The sequence below is a fragment of the Monodelphis domestica genome, chromosome 5 (genome assembly GCF_027887165.1).
Source record: "Monodelphis domestica isolate mMonDom1 chromosome 5, mMonDom1.pri, whole genome shotgun sequence".
Taxonomy (NCBI): domain Eukaryota; kingdom Metazoa; phylum Chordata; class Mammalia; order Didelphimorphia; family Didelphidae; genus Monodelphis; species Monodelphis domestica.
In genome coordinates this window covers 314,496,212-314,511,960 of record NC_077231.1, presented here as the reverse complement: position 1 = coordinate 314,511,960, position 15,749 = coordinate 314,496,212, and the positions used below count along the sequence as shown (strand labels likewise).

Sequence of the window (15,749 nt, the reverse complement as noted above, 5' to 3'; positions counted from 1 at the left end):
TATTCATATACATCTATTTTTAAAGTTAAACATTTACATAGAAATATACATATATTGTACGTATTAAATATTTATACACTTATAGACATAGAATATAAATACATACACTATAGGGGTCTGCTAATACATGTTGCACAACCAGCCCTCAGAAAAAAATACTCAACACACCTTTCAGTCCAACCTGCCTTTGAAGATTTTCTCCATCACTCTGTTAAGTCTGAATTGGATGTGGAAAGTGAGAGGGAGATCCAGGGGGACCCCTAGGCTGGGAGCCTGAAGGTCTGGGGAGATAGCAATAGGCAAAGTTGGGGGACAGGCACCACAATTGGGGGGATGATGAGTTCAGTCAGGGATATATCGAGTCTAAGATACCTTTGGGACATCGTTCAAATAGCAGGTTCAGTTGGAGATGTGAGATGGGACATCAACAGAGATTAGGACTGGATTAATAGATTTAAGAATCATCAGCATAGAGATGATCATTGAATTCAGAGGAGCTAATGAGATCAGAGGGGGCAATCTGGAGGAGGATTGAGCAAAAGGGAAAGAGAAGGAGCAGGCAGAGAGGGAGAAGAGACCCAGGAGAGAGAGGGGTGTCCTGAAAACCTAGAGAGAAGGCAATACCAGAGAGAACAGAGTAACCAATAGTGTCAAAAGCGGCCAAGAGGTCAAGGGGAGTGAGGATGGAGAAAAGACCATCGGACTGAATAATTAAGAGATGGTTAGTTACTTTAGAGAGAGCAGCATCTATTGAAATCAAACTAGAGAGAAGAGGAAGTGGAGGCACCACTGAAGATGGACTCTCCAAGGATTTAAGATACTAAAAGAAGGTTGGAAAGGGAATGAAAGCTAGCAAGGATGGCGTTATGGTAGGATTTGGGTTGAGGAATGGCTCAATAGATGGATGGATTAAGTGAGAGCTTTTTTGAGGACGCAGGAGGCATAGTCATCTTTAAAAGCAGTAGTTAGACATGTTTTCCCAACATCTTTTCATTGTCGCCTCATCAAAAGCAAATAATGACCACTTTTGCAGGTGGTTCAACTGGAGGAGCTGTTAGCTGTCCGGCACTCAGTCTTTGTGATAGGAAACGCAGGAACAGGAAAGAGCAAGGTATGACGAATTGACCCATGGGCTACTCACAAGATCTTTTTCTGCCTCTTACTCTTGTCCAAGGAGAAGGGAGAGTGCATGGAGTCAGATTTTTTCAGGATGGCTGCACACAGATTTATTTTTTTTTTGCCACATGATTTTTTCCCTCTTTATTCATATGAATGAACAAAAATCATTTATCAAGCATCTAACTATGTGTCAAGCACTATCCTAGCTGGGGAATGAAATTGAAAAGCAAAGGCTGTCTCCACCCTCCAGAAGCTTACATTCTTATAGAATACGATACATACATACAGAGGGGTTTACTGGAGGGGGGTACCTTGATCTTGACTGCTATTGAGATAATGAGTGGGGTGCTGGTGAGTAGCTTGACACACCCCAATCGGGAACAATAATAGACTTGATTTGATTAAAGCTCATGACCCTGCAACTGGAAACTCATTGGATTCTGGTCATTTATTGTGTCGTATTTGCATATTAAGATCACGAAGATTCTCTTTCATGAATTGCCAAGACCATAGCCCTATTTTGGTGGTGAAATAGGTAGGCAAATGGATGAGGGGGAAATTTAACATCAGTTCTTTACTTGGTAAAAACAAAGTATAAATAAGTAAACTAGAACATCCATGGATGGATGGTCTTTGATACATGCCTTATACAATTTCATTTATTTTTTTAAGTGTTTTGGTATTTTTTTTGTACAAAACAAGCATGACATGTACAAGTTGTAATGGAAAAAAAAAGTCTGGCTCCAAGTATCTGATTTTTGCCTGATTTTGTCAAGTATTTGCCTCCTTTAACCATCTCGAATCAAATCAGGATCAAATGAGACAATGTTTGAAAAGAATGCATAACACAATGCCTGGCACACAGTAGGTGCTATATGAATGCTTATTCCCTTTCCTTCTTCCCATCTCAATTTCTGTGTTCCATGTGAATGAGAGCACAATAGAGAATAAAGAACATTGGTATCACGAATCTGAGGTTCTGAGTTCAAGTCCTACCCTCATTCATACTAGGTACTTCTGGACCTTTCAGTATCCTCATCTGTAAAAGAAGTCACATAAACTCATATAGATGGTACTTAGCAAAGATTTGGTATGTTGTAAAGGTGTTAGTTGGACTGAATGAACAAAGGATTGTGGAAATAGAGCAAGAAGGGAACTTAAAGGCCAGTTCTGCGCTCTGATGTCCCTGCCAGTTTGAAATCTAGGCTTGTTTATCATCAGGAAAGTCCTTGCAAGAAGCTCCATGAGCAGAGAGATTGTTTCCTGATGTTATCTGTAGTTCTGGCATCTAGCATCAGGTCTGGCCCTCTGTGGGTTAGGAATAGAGATTAGACTTGTGATAGGGAATCCCTGGTGAGCAAACTCCCTGTACCAATGTAGGTGAACATCCTCTCTGCAATGTAAAGATCAAGTGACTTGCCCAAGGTCACAGAGTCAAATGCCATTGTCGAAATTTAGAACTCAAACTCAAATCTTCTTGGATTCACAGCTGACTATCTAGTTACTCTATCATGCTTTCTCTTAGCATGCAACAGGCACATAAACATTGCTGATTGAGGGATCGATGGAAGAATCATTCAACAATTCTTCATAAATCCAGGTCAAGTGTTCCTGGTGCATTTTGTCTGGATTTCTCCCATACCCCCATCTCTGTTTTCCTTATGTTAGTTGTGTCTGTGTAACTGTGTCTCTCTTATTCCTCCCCTTCCTGCTCCCCCACAAAATGTAAATTCCACAATAGGGGTTTAATATATGTTTACTAGATAGAAGCAGCTTGGACCCAAACCCAAGAAATAAAGGAGAAAGCATCATCTTCAGAGTCCCTTTGTAGCCCTCTTCCTCCCAGTATTTGCTGTCTTCCAAGATCTGGCCACTTGCTGCCTTTCATGCCGATGCACAGCCTTCACCCCACCACATGGATTGGTTTTCCAGGGCATTCGGCTGGGCACACATTTAGCAGCCAACAATTGAAAATAATGGGAGCGGACAGGTGGCTGCAGGCCATAAGCATCTTTACCTCCCCTTGTTCAGCTGAAGAACTAAATCAGAAATGACATGGCAAAGGGGAGGGCTTGCAAAGGGAGACTTCTAATGGGGAAAACCAATGTTAGGATAGCATTCAAGGAGCTGTTTCCTAGCACTACCATTATTGCCTTGGGGTAAGCGTCAGGTATGGAGGAAGAAAGGGCAACACGAAATTCTGTGGCTCTTACCTGGTTTGGAGTTGTTAAAAATGTTCTCCTTGTGTCTCCTTCAGAAACAGAGTGGCTTCACCCTCCGTTCTGTTGTCTCCATCACTCAGACAAGTAGTCAGACCGCCATGTTGGGTATCTTCCTTGGGACTCTTAGCTGAGCTCCTTGGACTTCTTGGTGGCTGGGTTTTTAACTGTTGTGATAACTATATTTCATTGTAATTGTTTTCCTTTGCAACCCAGTGTATTTTGTCTTTACACATTTAAAAACACTATTATTCTGAGAGAAGGGCCATAGGCCAGAGATCCATAGGTCCTGGATTGACTGCCAGAGTGGGCCAGAATATAAACAAGGTGAAGAACCCCTGACTTAGCTCCTCATTTTTCAAAAGTACCAGGTAATTATTTCTGCACCCTTTACCAAACCCTGGGAAGAGAACAAAGCAAAGGAGACAATATGGCAGGCAGGTAGACCAGGAAGCTGTCATCTGGATTCTGCAATGATTTTCTCCCTTCACTGGAACTGGTGAATAATTGATTCTTCTTATTGATACATTTGGACCCATTCCATCAGAGAGGAAGGGACTCCTGTTGCTCATGTGTAAAACAGGTCAAAGCCTTACTATTGAGGAAACTGAGACCAAGACAGGGGAAAATTCTTGCCTAAGGACCCACTGGTAGTAAGCAGCAAAGCTTGGATCTGAACCCAGAAACTCCAAATTAGAGCTTTTTTCACTTGCCCTGGTGTGTGATATGGCCCCATCTTCTTGGCTTGTGGACTACTACTCACAATCTCTTCTTCTTCTTCTTCCTCTGTTCCCAAGAGAAAAGTGATTGTTTGGGCCCTTTTTTCACGATGGTCTTGCCAAGATACTTTTTTCTTTTCAAAAGCGAATAATTCAATGTGTGGCATGTGATGGGTACCAAGGAAACAATGGAAGAAAATTGGGCTTCTTTTGGCTCTACTCATTATTAACTAGCCACAGGTCAGGCAAAGATAGAAAGGCCAAGAGAACCATCTACACAATAATGGCAATAATAGAGAAGACAACAACATCAGAAGGGACCTCCACTTGAGTTAAATGCAATAAACTGTCATGGAGAATAGAAAATAAACTGTAGTGAGGTGGGGGATATGGGTACAGAATCAGAGGCAGTCTGATGTAGTGGGTAGAGCACTTGGACCTCAGAAGACCTGGATTTGAATACCATCATGCAGACTAATAAATATTTTTTAATTTCCTGATCTGTGAAATGAGGGGAGTGATCTCAATGACTTCTAAGATCCCTTCTAGCTCTGAATGTATTATCCGATGATCTGTGAGACTCTGACTTTGAAAAATTGATAAAAGTGACTCACTTTAGTGAGCATATATAAAAAATAAAAATAAATTATCTTGAATATTTTGCCTTTTTTCCAGATTTTGAGAACTCTGAATCAAACCTATGTTAACATGAAACAGAAACCTGTTTGGAGTGACGTAAATCCCAAAGCCATGACAACAGATGAGCTCTTCGGCTTTATCCATCATGCTACTCGAGAATGGAAAGATGGCAAGTGTTGGGTCTTTTCTCAAGTACCAGGACATCCCCAATACAGTCCATCCTTTACACAAGGGGCAGCACAGTAATCTTCCTGAAGTATAAGTTTGACTGTCCCTGACCTGCTCAAATAGCCTCAGCACCTCCCTTCTGCTTCCAGGATAAAATATGTACACTTCAGCTTGGCCTTTAAAGCTTAGATCATTTTCTAGAGTTATTTTACATCATGCCCTTTATGAATGAATCAAATTGAACACTCCATTTCCCACTTCAGTTTCCCAGTTTCTTTGAACACACTATGCCTACCTAGAATGGACCCCCTACTTATCTCTGTGATTGTTAATCACTATCTTATTCCAAGGTTTAGCTGAGGTGCCATCTCCTACCTATGGGAAGCCTTCCCTAATGCCACCTCTCACCCCTCCCTCCACGATTATCACCACTTTTATCTCCCATCAAATTTTCATGTATATGCTGGGTTATTTATATATTGTATCCCATCAGTACAATGTGAGTTTCTTAAAGACAAGGACAATTTTTTTTTCCTTTTTGACTTTAAATATCCCATTCCTGACACATAGTACATACTTAATAGAGACTTGTTTGATTGAATTTAAGTGAGGATAAAATAAATTTAGTCATTTCATTGATATCTCTGGGATTTTATCCAACAGCATTTATGCCCTGTCTCCCAGGAGACTCGAGATAGTCTACACTGAAATTCCTTCTTTGGTGGTCGCCATTTTCTCTCACTCCCTTTCCTTTCATTTATCATTGTTTCAGAACTTACTTTTTCTTGATCACAATGTATGACAAGGCAGATTCACAGAACCCCCAATAGACCCAAACTGTTCTCTACAAAAATATGTTACATTTCATAGTAATCCCTTTGGGACCAACACTTTTATTCTAGCAGTATTGCTCTGCTCAAAACTTTTCTCTGAGAATTATATACGGTGTCAGCAGAGAAGCCATGCCAGAAAGTCGTGGGCTCCTGGGATTTTAGAATTTTATAAAAAGATGATTTGTTGGCCCAGAGAAATAAAGTGATTTGCTCCTGGTCACAAGAATTTCAGGGTGCAACTGATTCTCACAGGTACCAGCCAATCACTTTTAGGCAATAATCAGGCTACTTGTTTGGACCCAACTGAATGACAATATAATTTTGAAAGGGATAGAGTAAGATGGGAGGAGAGAAAGTATGATTGATTGAAGACTAGAAAACACTTCAACTTGCAAGAAAATTTCCAGATCCAGGGGATTGGAATAGATGAAGTCTCTAGTTCCTTCTAGCTCTAAATCTAATCCTATGGAATGAATGAATGAATGAATGAATGAATGAATGAATGAATGAATGAATGAATGAAACAATTTACCAAGAACTTACTATGTGCCAAGAACATGAAAATTACAAATATCAAAGCAGAGACAAGCCTTTCCCTCAAGGAGTTTATATTTAAGTGGAGTGGATAATACACATAGGGGAATGATGACTAGAGAAGTTTAGGAAACTGAGGACACAAGGGAGTAGATTGATATATCCCATATACTTCCTTCAACTCCATTTCAACCAATTCCTTTATTTATCTCTCCAAGGAGAACCTGTGAGCTATCCCTCCACTGAACTGTGACTTCTTTCCACCTTCTGGTTTTGTGAAAATGTCAAGACTGATACACTTTAGCCCCTCCAGTAATAGGTCTATTTGTTCATCATTGGAGAAGGCTCTCATTGTAGAGTATCAGCAACCAAGTTCAGTTTTATAGATGGTCTAAAAACTTTGTTTCTCACCTACTCTCTTTTCCACCAGAGAGGCAAAAAAGATTAAGCCAGGACTGAAGACTTTTATTTTTCTGTTTCATGGCTTGTTTGAAAAATATATTCTTTTTTTAGTATCAATATATTTACCTCATATAGTATATATGTATACATAAATATAAATATATAGAAGAAGCACTTAAAACTTTACAATGCCCCTAATGCCAAACTTACCTAAACAAAACTTTGTTGCTGAATTATTATTTTCCCTTGATAATAATATAAAAGAAATAATAATTTATCAAAATATTTTTGATAAAAATGCCATAGTTTAATTCCTTGACATAAATTTTTGATATCCTGTTTTCATAGCACCTACATTTCCTAATCTACCCCTTCCCCTGAATCTACCCCCAAAGCTAGCTCTCATTAAAAGGAATTTAAAAAGGGAAAAAAGTCAGAAACAATCAGAACAAATCAGAAAAGTCAAGTTAATAAGGAAACATTTATTAAGGGCCCATTGTGTGCTGGACACTGCTAAGATGAATAAAGGTAAAAGACATTCTCTACACTCAAAGATCTCAAAGTCTAATAGGGGACACAATATACAATATGCAAACAACTACATCCAAACACGATATAGACAGGATAACTTGGAGGTAATCGTGAAGGGAAGACTTCAACACTAAAGAAGACCAGGAAAGACTTCCTACAGAATATGGCATTTTAGCTGGCACTGGGAGGAAGCCAGGAAGGGGAAATGAGGAAGGAGAGTGTTTCGGGGATGGGAGAAAATCATTGAAGATAATGGGTTGGAGAAAAAGTAAGTGACTTATAAACAGTGTCCTACATCTCTAGAACCCCGCTTCTTTAACAAAGTAGCAGGAGGTACTGCTTTAGATCTGTTCTTTGGGACCAAACTTGGTCATTATTTTGTAGCATCTAGTTGCCATAGAAGAATTTACAATGACCAAATACAAACAGCTCTAGTAGCCATTAGAATTTCCAGTATTCTCTGTTTGTAGGTCTCTTTTCATCACTCCTGAGAGAGCAAGCCAATCTTCTGCACAGTGGACCCAAATGGATCGTTCTGGATGGAGACATTGATCCAATGTGGATTGAGTCACTCAATACAGTTATGGATGACAACAAGGTGAACAATTCTTCTTGTGTGATCTTTGCTTTTGCTTGATCCTCCACTGTAGAAAAGAAACACCTTTTCTTCACTAACCTCAGTCCTACATCCTTGTCTTTGACCTCGGACTCTTGCTGGAGTGCCATTCTGACTCATGATACTTAATCCATATTTGTGCCTGATTTGTACACCTGTCAGCAGCTATGTAATGCTTTTTAATTTGAATGGAAGTTGGAAACATGTCTCTTCCTTTTAAAAAAATGTCATTGATGCCTCTTCCTATTTCACACCAGTGGCACTCCAAAAGAGCACCATTCCCCCCACATACAGAGCTCTCTCCCCTGTAACAAAGAAAATGGTCCTCCATCATCATCATTACCAACATCTTCATCATCATCATCATCATCCCTATGGAGGCTTTGCATTGTCATGATCTTAGATCCTTCCTCTCCCACATCTAATTCCTCACCAAGTCCTTTGGATTCTCCCTCTCTGCCAAGGGTCTCTTCCTCCCTTCCCCTTTTTACTTAGTTCCTCCTTAGTGATACTCTCACTGCCACTTACCCGGTTGATTGTAACAGCCTCTTCTGTCCCTTCTCCATTCCATACTCCCCTCAGCTGCCAAAGCCTTCCTCTGAATAGACCATTCTGATGACCTCACTCCCTTGCTCTACAATCTTCCTTGGCTTCTCACAGTCTATCAAATTTGATTCAATCAGCCTGGCGCTCTCCAAAGCAAATTTATTAACTTGTGTACATGGCATCTTCCCCTAACAAAATGTAAGGTCCTTGGAGGCAGAAACTCTGTATGTTTTGCCACTGTGTCCCTGGCACCAGGCCTGGCACAGCATGAACACTTTATAAATCAATGTAATTGAGTCAAATTGAACATGACAGGGGAGCCAGGATGTGCCTGACATCAGAGGGTCAGTCTGACTAAATTGGGGGACTGAGGGATATGGATATGGAAGAAGGGAGACTGCTATCAGCCACCAGCCTCAGCAGCTCTGAAAGCACCCTTGGGCAAGCAGCAAATGCATCCCTAACAAGGAAAATGGGTATCTTTGAAGTATTGATCTAGGAGGGACAATGTCACCCTTCTTGAATAATTTCAGTTCAAAGAAACAAGCATTAATACAGAGTTGGGAATACAGAGTCAGAAACAGACCAATCCCTGCCCTCAAGGAGCATTCATTCTGTTGGGGAGGGAACAATGGCTATGCAGCTTAGGAAGTGCAAAATATGAAGTAAATGCCTGGAGAGGCAGCATAGAGTCACAGTCAGTGCACAGGACTTATAGGTTCTGGGTTCTAATCCTGACTGACCCTCACTCGTGGAGTGACCCTAGGCAACTTACTTCCCCTCTAGAACTCCATTTCTTGACCTGTAAAATGAAGGAGTTGGTCCAAGTGACCTCTTGGTGGAAGTAAAACATTAATAATTGGGAAAACAATTGATTTTCTGGGTGACACTGAATAATGTGTTGGTAGAGAGGTGGCATAACAAAGTGATGGAGCATCTTGTGCTTAAGAAAACCTGGTCCAAATCCTACCTATAACTCCTCTGAATGTATGATCCCAGGCACGTGTGGCCCATTCTCCAGGCGGCAGACTCTTGATTCTTGAGGGGTACAGATGAGGCTAATCTGTATCAGTGAAATCTCAGGGGTTGATTATTAAAGTTCCTGACAGCCCAGCATTAGGGGCAGCCAGGGTTGGAGGCTCAGACATCAGCCTGCTGGGCATTTCTTTGGCTTGCCCCCTAGCCAGGGCCAGCTGCCTCTGTGCCTCGGGCTCCCGCTGTTGTACATCATCCTGGCTTGTCTCAAGCATCTAGAGTTTGAAGGCCAGCCTTCCCCATGGAGTGACCATGGCCCTTCCTGTCCAGGTCCTGACCCTTGCCAGCAACGAGCGGGTAGCCCTCACCCCTCACATGAGACTTCTGTTTGAGATCAACCACTTACGGACAGCGACGCCGGCCACTGTGTCCAGAGCTGGGATTCTGTATGTGAACCCACAAGACTTGGGCTGGAATCCGTGAGTATTCCTTCTTCAGGGGCAAAGTGGGAAGGCTTCGTGGGCTGTGGGAAGAGCTGGAGCCTCCGGGGGCTTTGGCGGATGTGTGAGAAATAGCCAGGAGGGCAGGATTGTAGAGAAGCGGGACCTGTAGAGGTAGGAGGCTGTCAGGCTAGGAAGGGCTTTGAGCCCACAGTAATACTTTGAAGGCAGGTGATGACGAGATGTCCTTTGAGGACCACCTCAGGACAGGCAGGAGCAGGAGAGACTGGGCTGGGAAATCCAGTGATCTGGACAGGAGGGGGCAGTATAATTATATGCACTGTAGAAGGTGAAGTCAAGTGCCTGCACATCATCAGGGTGAATGTCCTCGGGGTAACCTGTGTGGATACATGGATGTGTAGAAAAGTAGATACCAAGCCAGCCTCAGAGCCATGGACCCATGAGTTCCCATCTGCCTCTGACCCCTAATGGCCACGTGACCCTGAGCTGCTCTGTATCTCAGTTTCCCCATCTGTAAAATCAGTTGGCTGTACCCAATTACCTCCAAGGTCATATCCAACCTGAAATCTGGGCTTCTAGGATCCTATAAGTGCTGGAGAAGGGAGAAGCCAGATAGTAGTAGGGGAAAGATTCATTAGGGCAAAATGCCAAGAAAATGGGCAAAGGGAAAATGGTGGCAATGCAGCATGAGATGTTGGCCAAATGGTCATCAGCTTGCAACCAGGTTGACCAGATGATGTCTGGGAGCAGAGAGGAGGGGGCTGACCTTGGAATCAGGTTCTCCCAGAGCTCGTGGTGGTTGAGGCTTGAGATCTCCTTCCTAGGGAAATGCCATGCTCTCTTGCTTCTTTTTTTTTCCTTCTTTTGGAAAACCTTGGGGCTTGCTCCCGTCCCTACCAAGCCTTACATCACTGTCCCCTCCTGCTGGCCACATCACCCCTCCTCTGCTGTCTCTTTCCGCTAGGGGTGGGTTTCTCTCCATCTTCTTCTTTATAGCATAAAAACTGGCAACAGTCAGCCAACTCTGGTTCACAATCCCTCCCAAATTCATCTTCTGGATGTGGATTGCCATGATTGACAGAGAACTTGCTGCCTGTGGTGAAGGGGAAGCTGGAGATGCAGAAGACCCCACGAGATCAGCGGGTCTGGGCAAATGGCAGCCTCCCCGGGATCAGAGCCCGAGCGAGCGTCATTGGCCATGTTTCTCTGCAGCAGAGTGACCTGGACTTGCCAGCTTTGGTGAGGGGTACGATGTGATCCAGGGTTCCCAGAGTGAACATCTGGGGTCCTTTTGTCTGAGGGAGGAGCAGCACAACCATTTCAATGAGGCTTTTTTGCGAGGAATGCTCAGCTGTGGGCAAAGCTGCTGTGCCCGCAGCCTCAGGGTGGCAAGGGCACAGGAAGGCAAGAGGGAGGTCCTCAGGGGTCCTGGCAGCCTTCCTGCAGCTCTATGGGGCCTGGCACCGAGGCTCTCAATGCAGGCACAAATGGGCTTTCCTAATGATGGAATAGAGGACAATCTGAACTCATCTCTTTGGAAGAAGAATGGAAAAATTGGGTGATGTTTCCCTTCAAGGGTATGAACGGTTCCTCCCAAAGCATGTTCTAGGAACTGGCTCCACATGTTTCTGCCCCTGGGACCACTCATAGACAAGAAGACACCCGCAACATGCCGCTCCTGGAACTCTTGCACTTGCCCTTCCCCAGAGGAACCCCCCTTCTTGATTGAATTCTTGTTGGTTTGGTTTGAATTCAATTCATTTCAACCATCATTTTTAAAGTGAAGCAAAATTCAGCAAGCATTTATTAAGCACCTACCATATGCCTGGCTCATGGCAGACCAAGTGATGTAAGAGAAACAAAATAGATTGTCTGAAATGACATGCCTACATGGATGTTCATCTACCCTGGTGGAATGTTAGGTCCCTGAGGGGAGCGATTGTTTCACTCTTTCTCTCACCAGTGCCTGGCACATACTAGGTGCCTAATAAATGCTTAATGATTGATGGATTGAAGTATATAAATGGGGACAAGAAGCTGGAGACACTGGGAAAGGCTTTATGTAGATTGAGACATCAGCTGCATCTTGAGGGGAATGAAGGATTCTAAGAAGCAAATTTGAGGAAGGAAAGGATTCCAGGCAAGGGGCACAGCCTGGACAAAGACTCACAGGCAGGAAATGGAATGTTCTAGATGGAAAATACATATGTAGCCCAGTTTGGCTCTGCAACTTTTAGTGAGTATACATGGATCTCCTCGTCATATACTCTGAAAACCACTGGTAATCAGAGGGTCACAGAGGAATTAGGTTAGTACATTTATTAATGAATTCATTTCAGATCTCAAGATAATTGGAGTGAGAACTCTCCAAGAGCAATGCTGAACTATTTCCATGAACCTGGTATTCTCTGAGAAAAGAACTTGAGCATTTAGAGAAATGCAAGGGATGATGCCATAGATAAGATGTTGGACTTGGCATCCTGGATTTGAATCCTGTTCCATGGGAGCCCGTGTCTCTTTTCTGGGCTTCATTTTTCTCTCCCCTCTTTTTAAAATTCTTTCTCATGAGTTTTAACCCCGATATCAATGATCTGTTTACCTCAGTGTTTCTCTATGTGCATATGCAAATATCATATATAATACATACGTGTACATATATGTGTGTGCACATATATTTGTTATACAGAGACACAGAGCATTCCAACTTGGGGGGAAATGTTTACAGTTTGAGCAATGGACATGACCGATCTGTCCCACGTCTCTGGAATGTTTGTACCAGAATCTGCGGGCTTCGTGCACCTCCCCTCCCAAGCCCAGCATCCAGGCAGTTCTTCATCCTCTTCTCTTCCAGGTATGTGGCTAGCTGGATCGACAAGAGGAGCCTTCAGTCTGAAAAGGCCAATCTGACCGTCCTTTTTGATAAATACGTGCCCCCGTGCTTGGACAAGCTGAGGACGAGTTTGAAAACCATCACATTGATTCCAGAGAACAGTTTGGTTCAGGTTAGTGTCCCTCCCAGGGAAGGGCGAAAACAATTCTCCCAGCAGTCCAGTTTGACCTCCCCCTTTCCTCTCTCTCTCTTAGGAGGCACACTCTTTCTCTGGCTTAGCCTCAGGGGGAGAATGCCCCCCTTCTGAGCTGCTCTCTTTCCAGTTTAACTCTAGGCGGGCTGCAGGAAAGAAAAAATAGTTGAAAATTGTATTTTCTAAGATAATGGGTGATGAATAACAATCAACTCTTCCATTGTGCTTAATGTATGTTACCTTGTTTGAAGCTAAAGGAATGAAGCTTGAATAGTAAAATTTTAGCTATCAGATAGTGAGCCAAGGGAAAGTAACATTTCTGGCTCTGAAATCACTCAATTTAATCTACGTGACATGAGTCCATTGTTACTGTTTAGTAGCTGGGATTGACTGAATTACAATGAAATTAAATTGAAAATTATTTGATACAAGCCAAAAAAAGCCCCATCTCAGAGGTTTGGGCTACTTCACACACCAATTAAATCAACAGCAGCCTTCAGCAGTTATTATTCAAGGTATAATTTAGTGTTGAAGGCAGACCTGAATTTATTCATAATGCATTAATTATGGGGCTGATCTAATTAGTCTTCCTCTGGTTTCATACTTGTTAAAAGCAGGATGACATTCTTTCTCAGGGTGACTGTGTATCTTGTGTGATTCTATCTGGTGTTAACTTTTTCATTCAAGAATAGTGTGAAAATCAAGTCAGTGGGAAGGAAGATGATTCTGGCTCTTCAGTTCCTTGGTATTTATAAGCAGTAGAGTATTCGCTGAGATCCCTGAAGTTTCATTGAGACTCCGTAATTTCTCCAGTTTAGAGCCTTGTGCTTTCCCTGAGAGAAGCTGTAAAGAAATGAAATGAATTAAGAAATGTAAAGAGCTCTGCAAACCTTAAAGTATATGCATATATTATAGCTATTATTATTAATGAAGAGTTGTAGAAAAGATAATGGCTTTTATAGAACACACACTTCCCTTGAGGCCACCCTCCCTGGTCTTGTTTTCCAAGCATATAAATCATAAGATAATGTTAACAACAATATATAGCATGTATAAACAAAAATTAATAGAGTAATATTCCTCACAATAGTCCTGTGAGATAGGTACTGCAAATATTATCCATGAATTTCATTGATGAGGAAACTGAGACTCAGAATTCAGTGACTCACTCAAGGTCATACAGCTAAGTTGGAGGGTTAGACTTTGAACCCAAGACTTTACTGATTCCAACTCTAACATTTTTTCCACTATGCTATGTCAATTTTCCATAATGAAGGGATTGGTAGACCAGTGGTGTAGAACTCAAATAGAAAGGAGTTGTTTTTAAGGATCCCTAAAGGATCATATTGAATAGAAAGCCACTTGCTATATTTCCAGGGTTGGGGTTAAGATGGTGGAGTACAGAAAGCATTCAGTAAAGTTTTCACAACATTCTCCTCCAAACAATTTAGAAAGAATGCCTGAAATTAGATTCTTAAATGAAACCAAAAAAATGCCAGAATCAGAAATTCTTCTAACCCAAGACAATTTAGGGGGTCAAGAAGAAAAAATCTGTGAGGCACCCACATTGATGAAATACTATGGGTGGTGGTCAGAAAAAGATGACAGAGGATTATGTGTAGGACTATGTCCTATGCTAGCACCAAATGCATGACCAGCTGCTGTTTGACAAATCCATTGTCTATGCCCATATTTAGTCAAGAGTGAATGGAAGCACTGAGGGGCAGTATCACTTCTGAACTCAAGAGAAAAGGGACCCTGAGAAGCAACATTGATTGCAAACCCAAAGGATCTGGAGACTTTCTTGGATAAGGACCAGAGCATAGATCAGGAGATCAATGACAGATACTCTCCTTAAATCACACTACCTTGGAAGCACCAAAAACTTCCAGAACTCCAAAACTAGCTCTGAAAAGAACAGTGTGAAAAAACCTAAAACTTGGGATAGTGCCTGACATCAGGAACAGAACCTAACTTTAACATAAAGTTCTAAATCAAGAAGTAGAGAAGAAAAGGGTGTAAACAAAAGAAGATGACCATAAAAATCTATTATGGTGACACAAACTTAGAAGACCATGAAGTCAAAACAGCTTGAAGCAAAGCCTCAAAGAAAAATGTGAATTAGATACAAGCATAACAATAATTACTAAAAGACCTTAAAAATGACTTTCAAAAAAGTGTTAGGAAAAATAGGCAAAGAAATAAAATCAAAAGAAAACACTTTTAAAAGACAATTAATTTAGGTTTTGAACAATGATACATATATAACTCAGTGGAACTGCTTTTCAGATCTGGGAGGGAGGAGGGATGTGGGGGTGTGGGGGGATCATGAATCATGTAACCATGGAAAATATTCTAAATTTTAAAAATAAATTTAGAACTTGGGGAAACATTTTAAAATATATAATTTTTAAAAAGACAATTAACAGATGAGAGGTCCTGGGTTCAAATCTAGCCTCAGACACTTCCTAGCTGTGTGACCCTGGGCAAGCTACTTAACCCCCATTGCCTAGACCTTACTGCCCTTCTGCCTTGGAACCAATATGCAGTATTGATTTTAAGATGGAAGGTAAAGGTTTAAAAAAAAGACAATTAACAGCTTGGAAAAGGGGGTTTATAAATATTGAAGAAAATAATGTCTTAAGAAAAAAATGGTCAAATGGAAAAAGAAGTTCTAATTTCATGAATGAAAATAACTTCTTAAAAAAGCAGAATTGGTCAAATAAGGGGGAAAGTGTAAAAGTTCACTGATGAAAATAACCCCTTTAAAAATTAGAATTGGATAACTGAAAGCCAATGATTCAATTGGGCATCAAGAAACAATAAATCAAAGTCAAAAGAATCAAGAAAATAAAAGAAAATGTGAAATATCTCATTAGAAGAAACAGATTAAGGGGAGGTAATTTAAGAATTATTGGACCACCTGGAAACCATTATCAAAGAAAGAACCTAGACATACTACTT

General features: G+C 41.5%; 1 protein-coding gene across 7 annotated transcripts in view; it reads left to right on the top strand.

The window, feature by feature from the left end:
* The window catches only part of DNAH11 (dynein axonemal heavy chain 11), a 272,410-nt gene that overhangs the window by 86,002 nt on the left and 170,659 nt on the right, over positions 1–15,749 (top strand). For all 7 annotated transcript variants that reach the window (XM_056800511.1, XM_056800512.1, XM_056800510.1 and 4 more), the window contains 5 exons: positions 1,034–1,111; positions 4,733–4,865; positions 7,635–7,762; positions 9,632–9,780; positions 12,614–12,764. In XM_056800511.1, the coding sequence (XP_056656489.1) occupies positions 1,034–1,111; positions 4,733–4,865; positions 7,635–7,762; positions 9,632–9,780; positions 12,614–12,764 (639 nt within the window). The remainder of the gene's footprint in view (positions 1–1,033; positions 1,112–4,732; positions 4,866–7,634; positions 7,763–9,631; positions 9,781–12,613; positions 12,765–15,749) is intronic.